Consider the following 16,090-nt stretch of genomic DNA (forward strand, 5'->3'; position numbering starts at 1 on the left):
AACACAAAATAAATCTGAACAAATCTAAAAAATTACACCAAGTATCTTTTCTGACCACAATGGTCTTAAACTAGGAATCAACCACAGAAAGAAAAATACAAAAAGAATAAACACATGGAGACTAAACAACATGCTATTAAAATGGGTCAATGATGAAATCAAAGAGAAATTAGAAAACACCTCAAAACAAATAAAAATGAAAATATAACTTTATAAAATCTTTGAGATCTTTAAAAGGAAAAAAAAAAAAACAAAAACCAAAAACAGTTCTAAGAGGGAAGTTCACAGTGATACAGGTCTTTCTCAAAAAATAAACAACCTAACTTACCACCCACAAGAATTAGCAAAAGGACAAACAAAGCCAAAGCCAGCAGAAGGAAGGAAATTATTATTTCCACAGAGGAAATAAAATAGAGATAAAAAAAAGACAATTAAAGGATACATATAATTGACAAATGTGTATCCTGGCTCACCAAGAAGAAAAAAGAGGACCCAAATAAACAAATTAAGAAATGAAACAGGTGAAATAATAACTGACACCACAGAAATACAAAAAATCATGAGAATACTATAAACAGTTATATGCAAATAAACTGGACACCCTAGAAGAAACAGACAAATTTCTAGAAACATATAACCTGCTAAGACTGAGTCAAGAAGACAACAGACAATTTGAACAATCACTAGAAATAAAATAGAATCTGTAATAAAAATAATAGAATCTGCAAACAAACGTCCAGGACCAACCAAACAGCTTCACCGGGGAATTCTACCAAACATATAAAGAACTTATACCTATCCTTCTCGAGCTATTTCAAAACATTTGAAGAGGAGGGAGCACTCCCAAATTCATTCTACAAGGCCACCATTACTGTGATATCAAAACCAGACAAAGATGCCTCAAAAAAATTATGTTCCAATATCATCGATGAATACAGATGCAAAATCCTCAAAAAATATTAGCAAACCAAATCCAATAATACATAAAAAAGATTATACACCGTGATTAAGTTGGATTCATTGCAGGGGCACAAAGATGATTCAGTGTATGCAAATCAATCAATGGGATATACCACATTAGCCAAAGGAAAGATAAAAATCACATGATCACCTCAAAAGACGCAAAAAAGCACATGACAAAATACAACATCCATTCATGATTAAAACCTGCATCAAAGTGGATATAGAAAGAACACATCTGAACATAGTAAAGGCCATTTGCAACAAACACAAACCCAAGATAATACTAACTGATGAAAAGCTAAATTACTTCATGCTAAATTCAGGAACATGACAAGAATGCCCACTGTAACCACTTCTTCGTAAATATTAGAAGTTCTAACCACAGCAATAAGACAAGAAAGAGAAATGAAAGGTATCCAAGTTGAAAGTGAAAACATAAAATTGTCACTATTTGCAGATGACATCTGAGAGTCATCTGTTCTATAGAAAGAAAACCCTAAAGTCTCTACAGAAAAATTTTACAACTAATAAATGATTTTAACAAGGTAGTAGGAAACAAGATTAATATACAGAATTATGTTGTGGTCTATAAACTAATAATGAAATATCAGAAAGAGAATCCTTTTAAAATCCATATCAGAAAGAATAAAATACCTAGGAATAATCTTACGGTGAAAGTATACTCTGAAAACTAATAAAACAACAATGAAGGAAATTGAAGTTGATATAAAGTAGAATAAGAGATCTACAGATTTAGTTCAATCTCTATGAAAATATCAGGACATTTTCACTGTACTAGAAGAAACAATCATAAAATTCATATAGAAACAGGAAAGACCCCAAATGGCCAAATCATCTATAACAAAGGAGTAAGAACATACAATGGAGAAAAGATCATCTCTTAACAAGTGGTTCTGGAAAAACCAAAGTCACGTGTAAAATTATGAGATTAGAACACTCTGTCACACCATATACAAAAATAAACTCAAAATGGTTTAAAGACCTAATGTAAGAACAGAAACCATAAAACTCCTAGAAGAGAACATAGGCTGAATACTCTTTGACATAAATTATAGGAATATTATTTTTAATCAGACTCCTAAGGCAAAAGAAATAAAAGCAAAAATAAACAAATGCAACCTAATTAAATTTAAAAGCTTTTGTCCAACAAAGGAAACCATAAACAAAATGAAAAGACAACCTATGGAATGGGAAAAAATATTTGTAAATGATTCAACAGACAAGGGATTAATATCCTAAACATATAAAAAATTCATAAACTCAATATTGAAAAAGAAAAGACAACTCAATCAAAAAATGGACAGAACACAGAACCTGAATAACCATTTCTCCAAAGAAGATATACAGACAGCTAATAGGCACATGGAAGGACACTCAACAATACTAATTACAAGAAAAATGCAAATCCAAACAATAAAGAGATAATCAGTTCACTCTCGTCAGAATGACTTACCATTGAAAAGGCCTACAAATAATGAATGTTGCAAGGAGATGGACAAAAGGGAACCCTTTTACAACTGTTAAAAGCAGTGTAAACAGGTGCTGAAACTTTGGAAAATAGTAAATCGCTTCCTCAAAAAACTGAAATTAGAACTACCATATATGATTCACCAGCTCTACTCCTGGGTATTTATTGGGAAAAAAATGAAAACACTAATTCAAAAAGATACATTCACCCTAATGTTCAGAACAGCACTATTTATAACAGCTATGTCATGTAAGCAACCCAAGTGCCTCTCAACAGATGACTGGATTAAGAAGATGGGTATGTGCTTGTGTTTGTGTGAGTGTACATCTCATGGAATACTACTCAGCCATGAAAAATGAAATCCTGCCATTTGCAGCAACATGGATGGACCTAGAGAATATGCTTAGTGAAATAAGTCAGACAAAGACAAGAATTATATGATACCACATTTGGAATCGAAAATACAATACAAACATATATGCAAAACAGACTCAAAGGTATAGAAAACAAATTTATGATTATCAAAGAGGAGAGGAAAGGGGGGAATTAGGGACAAATCTCAGGTATGGGATTAATAGATATAAGCTGCTATATATAAAAGAGATGAACAGCAAAGATTTACTGTATAGCACAAGGAATTATAGTCATTTTATAATAACCTATAATGGAGTATAATCTGCAAAAATTCTGAATTACAATGTGAGATACTTGAAGCTAATATAATACTGTAAATCCACTACACTTCAATTAGAAAAATGAATTTCAGGTAATGTATCTTTGATTAAAAATAAGTTCCAATAATTTCTTGAATAACTAATATCATCTTTAAACTGTAAATAAAAATGCAAATTTGTCAGACACATAAATGTCCTTAACTTTTTCTGATATCCAAAAAATGATGAATTTTAAAACTGTCATTTCTTAATATATTAGTCACGTACTTCCCAACCTAATACAAAGACCACCTCATTAACTATGTTCAGACACTGGGTACCACTGCTCACTACAGATTTATTCAAATGTTATAGAAATGGCAAGAGTAAAGTAAACATCAGTGAAATGGCATCTGTAACCCAAAGCATCTTTCTCAGGTACAAAAATATAGATAGCAAGGAGGTGCAATAATTTTTCACCTTCAAGCCAACTAAAAAGTATATCCTTATTTCTATGTTTAACCATACCTACTTATAAGTTTAACAATGGGATCAAACAAGACACATAGTATTAGTTCAGTGTTAGAAATTACTTTCCAGTATATCCTGATATAAAACTGTCTCCCTACACTACTAAAACATGTAGGAGTTCATGAAAACAATGCCCCAGAAACATACATTTCACAGATAATTTCCTCATCAAATTCTAACTTCTCTGCCTTTCTTAAAAATTGTACCCCCCCCCCAATTTTTTGTTAACCTGTTCTGTTAAGAAAAATGATGGATAAGGAAGAAAATAAGATAACTGGGACATTGTTTCTTAAAATAAATTGCAACCCAGAAAAGAAAAAAATTGTACTGCTTTGGCTAATGACTTAATAACCACACAATCAGTCAACACCTTTTCCTTGTGAAATATTTTATATTACCAATTTCCTAGATACTATATGTAAATACTTATAGGAAACAGAGTAAAAAGATAGAATTTTATTATAAACACTTGAACACATTTATCAATAAATAGGAAATATGTTAAAAATGTAATGGACAATAAAGTTGAATCTGTCTACAAAGTAGCAACTAAAATAGAAGGATCTATTTTAAATTAAACTGATACAGATATTAATACATTAATATGCAACTATTCAAAAAGGTAAGAGTAACTCAGAAAACATGGGTGGATAGAAGATAAAACAGATTTTAGAAAAAAAATTTATTGCATGAAATTTAGTTTCAAACTCTGAGAACAAAGACTGCTCTACTAAATACAGTCACTGAAAATATCTGGAATAAAAGCAGGGAAGAATGTAGGTTACACAGAATGTAGGTTTCCTTGGCTATAAAACTAATTTTATTTTGCTACAAAAATAATCAATTTGCTTAGGCTAAAAGGAGGACTAAAAGTGGAATACCCATTCAATATGCAAGCAACTTGGAATCAATACAAATTTAGATGATTTTCGTATCTCTAAGAAAATTAATCATTTTTTTAAAGTATGTGCTAGAAAAATTTAACTAGCTTAATTCAAGGACTAAACACTGCCAGGTAAAGTCATTAGCTGAATAATTTTCTCCTTATCCAGAGGAATGATTAGTATTAAACCTCAGATATTCCAAAATGTATAAAACAGCAATATCATTAAAAAACAGTCGTTATTTATTTTTAGATATTAACAGATATGGTTTTAAACCTCAAACATTCTATTTTTTGATGATGTTAATGTTACTGATTGTAAAACTTGCCATTATCCAGAACTTACATTTCAGCCACAAAAAGAAAGTAAAACACAAAAAAAGATACTCAGGATTTTGAAGACACAAGGGAGACATATCAAGTGTCTAATTAATGAGAAAATTTTATACAGCACAAATCAGATTGGTGTGGTGGTACAGATTTAAGTAGTGGTACAAAGAGATTGCAAGCGTTCACTCGCTGATAAAACACAGAAGATTTCAGGGTACTGTAAAGTGATGTTCAATGCTACAGATGTGCAAAAATGGCAGTTTTGGCCTAAACTATAAACATTAGCAAGAAACTGGACAAAGGAGTTGGAACTGAGTCAGAATTTGAACAATGAGTAAGATTCAAACTGGTGTTGATAAAGGTATTATTAGAGGACCATGCAAAGGTCTGAATATGTGCGTGAATGTTAATGCATAATTACTCTAGCTATGCATTTTTATACTCTTCCTAAATGTAAAAAATCATTATCCACAAAAACTGCCAGGAAAGTAGAGGCTGTGAACCCTTAGCACTATATCCATTTTCATATTTAAAAAACAAATGAACAACCCAAAAACCTTCATATATTTTTGCTGTCAGCTCCCAGGTAACCTGAGAGGAAAAGTTTTAAAATCTTTTTCTGCTTATAATTTTTCTTTTTTAATCATCTTGTTTCTTTTATAAATAGAAATTCTCAATATAAACTTATCCTCTATATGATTTTTTGGGTACATTGCTACCATTTTCTTTTTATCTAGTAGGTTTATATATTGTTGTTTAGGATTTAGCTTCCCTTCACTTTTTCAAAAATTGAGTAATGGGGTATTACTTCCTTGTACTTATTGCCATTACAGGTTTGAAGTCTAATTAACTGCAAATAGATAACTCAAGAAACTAATGGCTCCAATCTTTTATCCTCACAAAGAATGACAATACTTCCTTGCTATAGTTTCACGGAAGAAAGATGAAAAAATTTCAAGTATTTACCATTTCCAGTTTCTCCACCTTAACGCGGACAGATGGATTTAGGGAAATCTTCTTTCCTTGTGGCCCATAGTTATCAGTCCAAGCAGGGGCAATATCTAAGAGACAACAGGGTACACATTAATTGGAAATTTAATTGGAATAGAACTTTTCATTTGACAGGAGGTGTTCTTGGCTCCTGCTGTTCAGTAAGAATTCTGGCTAATCAGTTGGCAGCTTTCACTTTTGTTTTCATTATTTTTTGTTCTTTAAATCTACAATGTATCATATAAACCAGCTTCACTTAAGCCTTAAAAGACGTGGTCTAAAAAGAGTAGCCAATTATGCATTAAGTCCCACAGAAATATTAATTTAAAATACAAACATACATCCCACCACTTACCCTGTCATCATAATGCCTTATTAATTGCAAAATGAAAAGTATTTTTTTTCTTCCAAACTTAGTAAAATCATATTAGAAATTCAAAAAGGTCATAATTTCTCTTTGGCAAAAGTAGTCTGCTATATGAGTTCTGAAGGTACTATGGAAAAAACTCACAAATGCAAACTGTTTCAAGGTTGCACATAAAGTATGATTAGTCTGAGAACTTCTTAAACTGAAAATCCTATTTCTTATTTTACCGAAGGATTGTATTTTGAGGAGCATAAATGATTCTCAAGAGTTGAGCGTCATGCGCCTCTCACCCATTCTCTAACGCCTTCCCAGTATACCCTGACTATTTAGACAAGCTCTATCCTTGCTTTATGAGTAAAAACCAGGTGTCCCAAGAGACTAGAATTTGAAAAATTATTTGCTTTAATATGCCACATTTTCTCAGATTTCTGCAATTCATGTCAATCCTTGTATCTAAATTGTCACCATTCTAAATACACTTTTAAATGGTATTTTACTAGTTCTACATAGAAACAAGAGGAAGAGAAAAAACTTTTTAAAATGTCACATTTTTATGCAGTGTTTTAATTTTTTTTTTAATTTCTCAGAGCATCTGTCTCTAAGTACAAAATGATTTGCATTCTCTTTCCTAAGAACATAAGAAGTGCATATGAAAATAAATAGTCTTCCTCTAAACCTTTAACACTTCCTTAACATTCTATGTAAAATCTTGAATATAACTTATAGGTGTCAAGATCATAAAAAAAAAAAAAAAAAAAAAAACGGTTACTGACTTTTAACTTTAAATGGAATTCAAAGGTTGAGAAAGACTGATTTTAGTATAATAGAATTTTTACAAATTTGACAAAGGCAACAAAGATGCCTTTTTACTGTGATACCTAATTGTTGGCCAAGGGCTAAAAATAAATTATGAATACATTCTTTTTCCTCTTAAGAGAAATTTTTTGCCAAACTTGAAGTGTAGCATAAAAGGTCAGCATGAAGTGGTATGGAAACCCAAGTACGAGATAAGTCAAACCTTATTTTCCATTTTCAGGGTGTGAACATGTGAGTCTTGACAATGACTTTTTAGCCTGGTTCCTGACCTGCCATTAATGCACACTAACACAAGGTGGCCCCACGCTAACTTAAACATGAACTCAGACTGAGACTAACCCTGAGTGTGAATTACTCAATTCAAGCGTGTGTGGAAGGGGTGTAGAGGAGACGCAAGAGAGGGCAGGACAGGGACACATACCAAGGCATGTGTTTTCACTTATGTTTTCCTCAGTTCAGTTCAGTCGTGTCCGACTCTTTGCAATCCCATGAATTGCAGCATGCCAGGCCTCCCTGTCCATCACCAATTACCAGAGTTCACTCAAACTCATGTCCATCGAGTCAGTGATGCCACCCAGCCATCGCATCCTCTGTCGTCCCCTTCTCCTCCTGCCCCCAATCCCTCCCAGCATCAGAGTCTTTTCCAATGACTCAACTCTTCGCATGAGGTGGCCAAAGTATTGGAGTTTCAGCTTTAGCATCATTCCTTCCAAAGAACACCCAGGGCTGATCTCCTTTAGGATAGACTGCTTGGATCTCCTTGCAGTCCAAGGGACTCTCAACAGTCTTCTCCAACACCACAGTTCAAAAGCATCAATTCTTCGGTGCTCAGCTTTCTTCATGGTCCAACTCTCACATCCATACATGACCACTGGAAAAACCATAGCCTTGACTAGATGAACCTTTGTTGGCAAAGTAATGTCTCTGCTTTTCAATATGCTATCTAGGTTGGTCATAACTTTCCTACATCCAGGCATAAACATTCCCTATGTCCAACAGTGGATATAAGAGAAGAGTAGCGCAAGAGTTGGACAAGACTTAGCAACTAAACCACCATGCTTACTTTTAGGCAGGCAGTACACTAAGTACTTTATGCACATAAGGGCATTAATCAACAATAACCACAGTGACACAGGTATTATTATTTCCAACTAAAGATGATGAGACCAAGACTCCAGAAGGTAAAGAAACTAGCACAAGATCATACGGCAAGTAGGTGACCATGTAGAATTCTAATCTCTTATGACTTCTTAAACCAATTGTTTAAATGTGTCAATATCTTTCATCATCAGTCTTCTCATCCGTAAAGCAGGAGGAATAAAACAGATCACTGTATAGGAACTGTAATGGTAAAATTAAAAACCCTACAAAACTACTATGAAAACCATGCATGCATGTGTGCTAAGTTGCTTCAGTCGTGTCTGACTCTTTGTGACCCCATGGACTGTTACCCGCCAGGCTCCTCTGTCCATGGGGATTTTCCAAGCAATACTGCAGTGAGCTGCCGTGCCCTCCTCCAGGGGTTCTTCCCAACCTAGGAATCAAATCCACATCCCTTAGTCTATCTGCATTTGCAGGTGGGTACTTTACTACTAGTGCCACCTGGGAAGCCCATGTAAACTATAAAGTACTGTTAAGAGTCATACATACAGACAAAGATTAAACAGGAAATTAATGTAAAATTATACTAACCCTCAGTGGTTTACCAAAATCTCTTTTCTAGCCAAGTATCCCCTAAATCTTTACCTTGAACCAAAACTTTAGGAGGATCTAGGCATAAATCATGCATTTGTGCATGCTGTAATTCATGGTAGGTTGATCCGGAAAGCACGCACTTAAGACAGTTTTCCTCAACTTCCAGTGTCCCTCTCAGTTTCAGCCTTGAGCGCCTTATTTACTCATGTGGTGGGGGGTTGAGAATTTTCAAACTATGGCTTATTTCTCTTGGATCTTCTCTTACTTTTCTTCTTTTTAGAAAAAAGGAAATAAATGTTTTATGAGTGCAAAAATCAATGCCATTTAATAAATACCACGAACCTTCCCATGGATGTATTTCTCATCACTAGCTTGTTTTCAGTTATAAAAGCCTTACTGTAGGAGAATTAAGGCTTCTGCTGTGGTAAAGTTAAAGTAATGGTTGTCTTTCTTCATGTAATAATTCTTTACTGACTTCCTCAGGAATGTCTTTAGTGTGGTTTTAGCTTCCTCATAAACTCACCCATTATTCAGCTTATGGCAGTAGTAAACAGCTGGATTCTGAATTATGAAATTTATATAACAGAATAGTTTCCAAAGGCATACTCAAGTATAAAGTGGATTTAAAAAATTCTAACCAGTTTTACTGGCTTCCCTGGTAGCTCAGCTGCTAAAGAATCTGCCTGCAATGCAGGAGACGCCGATTCAATTCCTAGGTTGGGAAGATACCTTGGAGAAGGGATAGGTTACCCATTTCAGTATTCTTGGGCTTCCCTGGTGGATGAGATGGTAAAGAATCTGCCTGTAATATGGGAGACCTGGGTTCAATCCCTAGGTTGGGAAGATCCCCTGGAGGAGGGCATGGCAACACACCCCAGTATTCTCAACTAGAGAACCCCATGGACAGAGGAGCCTGGCGGGCTACAGTCCATGGGGTGACTAAGAGTCAGACGTGACTGAGCGACTAACTACATCCAGTTTTACACTTCAGAATGCTTTTGAGATGGGAACAGGGGTAGATTTGCTTCATTAAGTTTATTTTTGTTGAGATTATATTAACACTCATATATTTTTAAGATTAATAAATACCAGCTGGCTGAAGGAGTTTAGATGTGGCAGTTAAGGATCTAATTTGGGAATTTATAAATAACTACTTTAAACAAGTCACAATGTATGTCAGTTACCTACAGAATTTAGAGTTGACTTTGTTTTTTCCCCTCAGAAGGATCTTGTCTAATACATTCGTGTGGAAGAAAATGGTTCGTCCTGAAGTCAATTCCATTTCAACTCTAGAAAAATTTCCCATTCTAATTGCATTTTAATATTTACATAGAGCTTACTCACTCAAATTTTTCAGTAGATTATTTTTCTACAACAAAATCAAGCATCATTTCTTATAGTCACTGATGTAAATCTACCCCAGTTTATTCATTACTGTAGGATCTCCTTGCTCTAATTGGAGTTGCCTCCTAGGATCATCTGACATGTAGCTCATCCTTACTTTTTTGCTTTTGATGATGGTGCCTCATTCACTTAGGATGATCTCTTATCTTCATCCATCCATTGATGTTTATCACTTCTTTCAAGATACAGATGATGTCTGACTTTTGCCAAGAAATTTTTCCCTACTGATTTCTGTATCTTGTTCAGTCACTCAGTCACGTCTGACTCTTTGTGGACCACCTGGCTCCTCTGTCCATGGAATTTTCCAGACAAAAATACTGGAGCAGGTTGCCATTTCCTAGTTCAGGGGATCTTCTTGATAGAGGATCAAACCCTCATCTCTTGTGTCTCCTGCACTGGCAGGTGGATTCTTTACCATGAACACCACCTGGGTATTTTGTGACAAATCAGAAACTATGTACTAGCTTCGGGGTAAAGGAGGAGGATGTAAAATTGAATTGAAAGACAGAAGCTTTCACTTCTGCTCTAAAAAATATGTCCCGGAATATTATCTGAGCTATATTCTAAACTTCAGTTTCTGTAAAATTTAATTTAAGGGGAAGATTGTGTTCTTGAGCCTGGAAACACTTTACTGATTGATAAAAATCCTTTTTTTATGGGTAACTTACACAATTAATCCTTTATTGTTTAAAAACATCAATAAGTCATTTCATGAAAATTAAGAAACAGTAATACTGAATTCATAATACTCAAGTGTTTTTCAATTTATATCTATATAATCTCTTCCAAGAAAAATAAAAAATATTTCTTTTCTTAAGCTATGCTCCCGTCTATAATTTCTCTGCAAGCTGCATTTAATATACCTCACCAGGATTTCACTAAAAGGGCAAGGAAACCTAATCTTGATTTAAAGAAGAGTTTTCATTATGTGGTTTTAACAGTCCATTGATTACTACAGCTTCATAGATACTATTATGATAATTTATCTTTTAAAATTACAACCCTTTGTTCAGGAAAATTTTCAATAAAAATCATAATCTAACAGAGATCATCACATGATAGGTTATTTTTGCTCTTTTATTCAATGAAGAAAAAAGAAATAATGCACTCTTCTTTAAAGTTTATTGTCACATTATGCACTCATTGAGAGAGATATTGAAAAAAATAACAGGAAAAAGGAATTAAATGTACATTTACCTGTATTAGACATATCTGTAGGGCTGTTGTCTGAAGAAGTAATTGGAATCTGTTCTGTTTTCTTGTATCCAGTTTTTATCTAAAGAAAATGAGGAATATGAAATGTCATTTTCTAAAGTAGGTCAAAGACCAGACTAGGAGTTCATGTTAACATAAAAAGAATGATTAATGAGATTAAAGCAATAGTCCCGAAAATCGAAACCTTTAAAATTTTGGTATATTCACCTTCAAACAAAGCAATTCAGAATTAAAATAACAACTGCTTTTAGCTCTACCATAACCAGGACAACAAAATATAAGGCTATGTACCATGTCTCTGAAAAGGTATTATAACCCCAAATGAAAAAGTATAAGAGCTAAGAGAAAATCTTAAACTTTATATCTGATTAGCATGGACTTAGTAGCGTTAGTACTAAGCAGAGAAAGGCACCTGAGTAAGAGTTCCACTCTGACTACTTAGGTTGTCACCTACTCATCACCCTGCAGTCCATGGGGTCGCAAAGAGTCAGATATGACTGAGCGACTTCACTTTCACTTTCATGCATTGGGGAAGGAAATGGCAACCCAATCCAATGTTCTTGCCTGGAGAATCCCAGGGACAAAGGAGCCTGGTGGGCTGCCGTCTATGGGGTCGCATAGAGTCGGACACGACTGAAGTGACTTAGCAGCAGCAGCAGCAGCATGGACCCAGAACTGAAGATACCTATGATGAATTTTGTCCCACTGATTAAAAGCCTACTTGAGTTTCAAGTTTGTTTTATAGAGTATATGCTCTATTCTATACTTCATTATTGACTGCACTGTAGCGATTAGTAATTACAGTCATCCGTTCGTAGCTACCAGTTCTGCATCTGCAGATTCAATCAAAAGCAAATTGAAACTATTTTTTTAAAAATTCCAGAAAGTTCCAAAAAGCAAAACTTGAATTTGCAGCACCAGCTAAGAGCTGGACACGACTGAGCGACTTCACTTTCATTTTTCACTTTTATGCATTGGAGAAGGAAATGGCAACCCACTCCAGTGTTCTTGCCTGGAGAATCCCAGGGATGGGGGAGCCTGGTGGGCCGCCGTCTATGGGGTCGCACAGAGTTGGACACGACTGAAGCGACTTAGCAGCAGCAGCAACTATTTACATAGCATTTATACTGTATTAACTATTACTAGTAATCTAGAGATGACATAAAGTATATGGGGAGGGTATGCATAGATTATATGCAAATATAACACCATTGTATACAAGAAACTTTAACATCCTTGGATTCGGGTATCTGCTGTGGGGGCTGTGGGAGGAGGTTGTCATGGATATCTACAGATATCAAGGGATGACTGTAATTATGTTGATTTTCATGTAGAAACTCCCCCTTTTGTGTGATTCATTGGAAAAGACCCTGATGCTGGGAAAGATTGAAGGCAGGAGGAGAAGTGGGTGACAGAGGGTGAGATGGCTGGATGGCATTGCCAACTCAATGGACATGAGTTTGAGCAAACTCCAAGAGACAGTGAAGGACAGGGAAGCCTGATATGCTGCAGTCCATGGGGTCGCAAAGAGTCAGACATGACTTAGCGACTGAACAACAACAAAGGTGAATTATATTCCAGCATATGCATATGAGGGAACAATATCTACCTACACTGTGTAGAAAAGAGCTGAGGAACAGAAAGGAAGATTGTTCGTTTTCAGTCAAGCAGAAAATAGAAAAAAAAAATGAATGGAATAATAGGAGAGACTATCTGAAAATAAATGTAACATTTCATATCACAGTTTTGAGTGATATCTAAGCATATCTTCGTGATGCCATTCCTGATTATGACTTTCCTGACATAGAATACATTGACCTGAAAAATTATTAATAGCACAGCATAAAAATCTTAAACAAACATAAAAATCTTAAACAAAAAAGATCTTTCAAGGAAACACCAATTGGTTAACAAAACTATATTATCAAAATTATAGTTCCATTATGTATACATTAAACATAATGACACACAGGGGTTTATGGACAATGTAAACAAACAGAGAAAGACAAGATTACCTGATTCCTCCTCAAAGAAGGTAAAATGGCGTCTGTAGATCTGGGAGTGGATGAGGTCTTTGGAATTAGTGTTTCAGGAGAAGAAATAAGGCTAAATTTTGAGGCATGAGGTCCATATTCTCCTGTAGCTTGTAAAAGGGATGAACAAGATGGATTTTCTAAATGGCTGCTGTCAGATTTCTGTCTTATGAATGCTATCTCCCAAGAAGATTCTGACCTAGCATTAAAAAGAAATCACTTTATGGATACAGTACAATTGAATTCTAAGATGACATTTCAAATATTAGCAAAAAAGACTTGTTTTGGGTCTAAAGTAAGTACTAGGACAACTTAAATTTCTATTTTTAGGGAGACATGCTAAATGATTCATTCTATCTTTTGGCTAGAATAGTTACCTCAACTTGGCTCTGGTAATTATGCTTTTTGCTTCTTCAAATGATACACCAATCATGGACTCCTTGTTTACTGAGACAAGTTGATCTCCTGGTTTCAAACGTCCATCCTAATAAAAATAGTAATACTTGTAAAAAAACTGATTAAGGTGTTTCTTAAAAATATTATTGACACAATTTTAAAAATTTTAATTAATTTATTTTAATTGGAGGTTAATTACTTTACAATATTGTGGTGTTTTTTGCCATACAATGACACGAATCGGCCATGGGTGTACGTGTATCCCCTGGTCCTGAACCCTCTTCCCACCTCCCTCCCCATCCCATCCCTCTGGGTTGTCCCAGTGCACCAGCTTTGAGTGTCCTGCTTCATGCATCAAGCTTGTACTGGTCATCTATTTCACATACAGTAATACACATGTTTCAATGCTATTCTCTCAAATCATCCCACCCTTGCCTTCTCTCACAGAGTATAAAAGTGTGTTTTATATACATGTGGTCTTTTGCTGTCTCGCATATAGGGTTGTCATTACCATCTTTCTAAATTTCATATACATGCATTAATATATTGTATTGGTGTTTTTCTTTCTGACTTACATCACTCTGCATAACAGACTTCAGTTTCATCCACCTCATTAGAACTGAGTCAAATGTGTTCTTTTTAAAAGATGAGTAATATTCCATTGTGTGTATGTACCACATCTTTCTTATCCATTCGTCTGCTGATGGACATCTAGGTTGCTTCCATGTCCTAGCTATTGTAAACAGTGCTGCGATGAACACTGGGGTACATGTGTCTCTTTCAATTCTGGTTTCCTCGGTGTGTATGCCCAGCATTGGGATTGCTGGGTTGTTTGGCAGTTTCATTTTCAGCTTTTAAAGGAATCTCCACACTGTTCTCCATACTGGCTGTAGTAGTTTGCATTCCCACCAACAGTGTAAGTAAGACGGTTCCCTTTTCTCCACACCCTCTCCAGCTTTTATTGTTTGTAGACTTTTTGATGGCAGCCATTCTGACCAGCATGAAATGATACCTCTTTGTGACTTACACTTCTCTGATGAGTGATGTTGGGCATCTTTTTATGTGTTTCTTAGTCATATGTATGCCTTCTTTGGAAAATGTCTGTTTAGTTCTTTGGCCCATTTTTTGATTGGGTCACTTATTTTTTTGGTATTGAGCTGCTTGTATGTTTTTGAGATTAACTGTCAGCTGTTTCATTTGCTATTATTTTCTCCCATTCTGAAGGCTGTCTTTTCACCTTGCTTATAGTTTCCTTCATTGTGCAAAGCTTTTAAGTATAAATACATCTGATAGATAGAATGCCTGATGAACTATGGACGGAGGTTCCTGACATTGTACAGGAGATACGGATCAAGACCATCCCCAAGGAAAAGAAATGCAAAAAACCAAAATGGCTGTATGGGTAGGCCTTACAAATAGCTGTGAAAAGAAGAGAAGGGAAAAGCAAAGGAGAAAAGGAAAGATATAAGCATCTGAATGCAGAGTTCCAAAGAACAGCAAGGAGAGATAAGAAAGCCTTCTTCAGCGATCAATGCAAAGAAATAGAGGAAAACAACAGAATGGGAAAGAATAGGGATCTCTTCAAGAAAATCAGAGATACCAAAGGAACATTTCATGCAAAGATGGGCTCGATAAAGGACAGAAATGGTATGGACCTAACAGAAGCAGAAGATATTAAGAAGAGATGGCAAGAATACACAGAAGAACTGTACAAAAAAGATCTTCACAACCCAGATAATCATGATGGTGTGATCACTGACCTAGAGCCAGACATCCTGGAATGTGAAGTCAAGTGGGCCTTAGAAAGCATCACCACGAACAAAGCTAGTGGAGGTGATAGAATTCCAGTTGAGCTATTTCAAATCCTGAAAGATGATGCTGTGAAAGTGCAGCACTCCATATGCCAGCAAATTTGGAAAACTCAGTAGTGGCCACAGGACTGGAAAAGGTCAGTTTTCATTCCAATCCCAAAGAAAGGCAATGTCAAAGAATGGTCAAACTACCGCACAGTTGCACTCATTTCACACGCTAGTAAAGTAATGCTCAAAATTCTCCAAGCCAGGATTCATCAATATGTGAACCGTGAACTTCCAGATGTTCAAGTTGGTTTTAGAAAAGGCAGAGGAACCAGAGATCAAATTGCCAACATCCGCTGGATCATCAAAAAAGCAAGAGAGTTCCAGAAAAACATCTATTTCTGCTTTATTGACTATGCCAAAGCCTTTGACTGTGTAGATCACAATAAACTGTGGAAAATTCTGAAAGAGATGGGAATACCAGACCACCTGATCTGCCTCTTGAGAAATTTGTATGCAGGTCAGGAAG

General features: G+C 35.3%; 1 protein-coding gene across 16 annotated transcripts in view; it reads right to left on the reverse strand.

Moving 5' to 3' along the window:
- The window catches only part of STXBP4 (syntaxin binding protein 4), a 232,909-nt gene that overhangs the window by 168,311 nt on the left and 48,508 nt on the right, over positions 1 to 16,090 (reverse strand). For all 16 annotated transcript variants that reach the window (XR_015148388.1, XM_086360922.1, XM_086360925.1 and 13 more), the window contains 4 exons: positions 13,747 to 13,853; positions 13,352 to 13,568; positions 11,319 to 11,397; positions 5,816 to 5,910 (listed from right to left, as the gene is read on the reverse strand). Coding sequence is in view for 15 of the 16 variants with exons in the window: in XM_086360922.1 (XP_086217048.1) it covers positions 5,816 to 5,910; positions 11,319 to 11,397; positions 13,352 to 13,568; positions 13,747 to 13,853 (498 nt within the window). In the remaining variant the exon portion in view is untranslated. The remainder of the gene's footprint in view (positions 1 to 5,815; positions 5,911 to 11,318; positions 11,398 to 13,351; positions 13,569 to 13,746; positions 13,854 to 16,090) is intronic.

The sequence above is a fragment of the Bos grunniens genome, chromosome 19, assembly GCF_055505025.1.
Source record: "Bos grunniens cultivar Pamir isolate PY7600 chromosome 19, Bosgru_T2T1.0, whole genome shotgun sequence".
Classification (NCBI taxonomy): domain Eukaryota; kingdom Metazoa; phylum Chordata; class Mammalia; order Artiodactyla; family Bovidae; genus Bos; species Bos grunniens.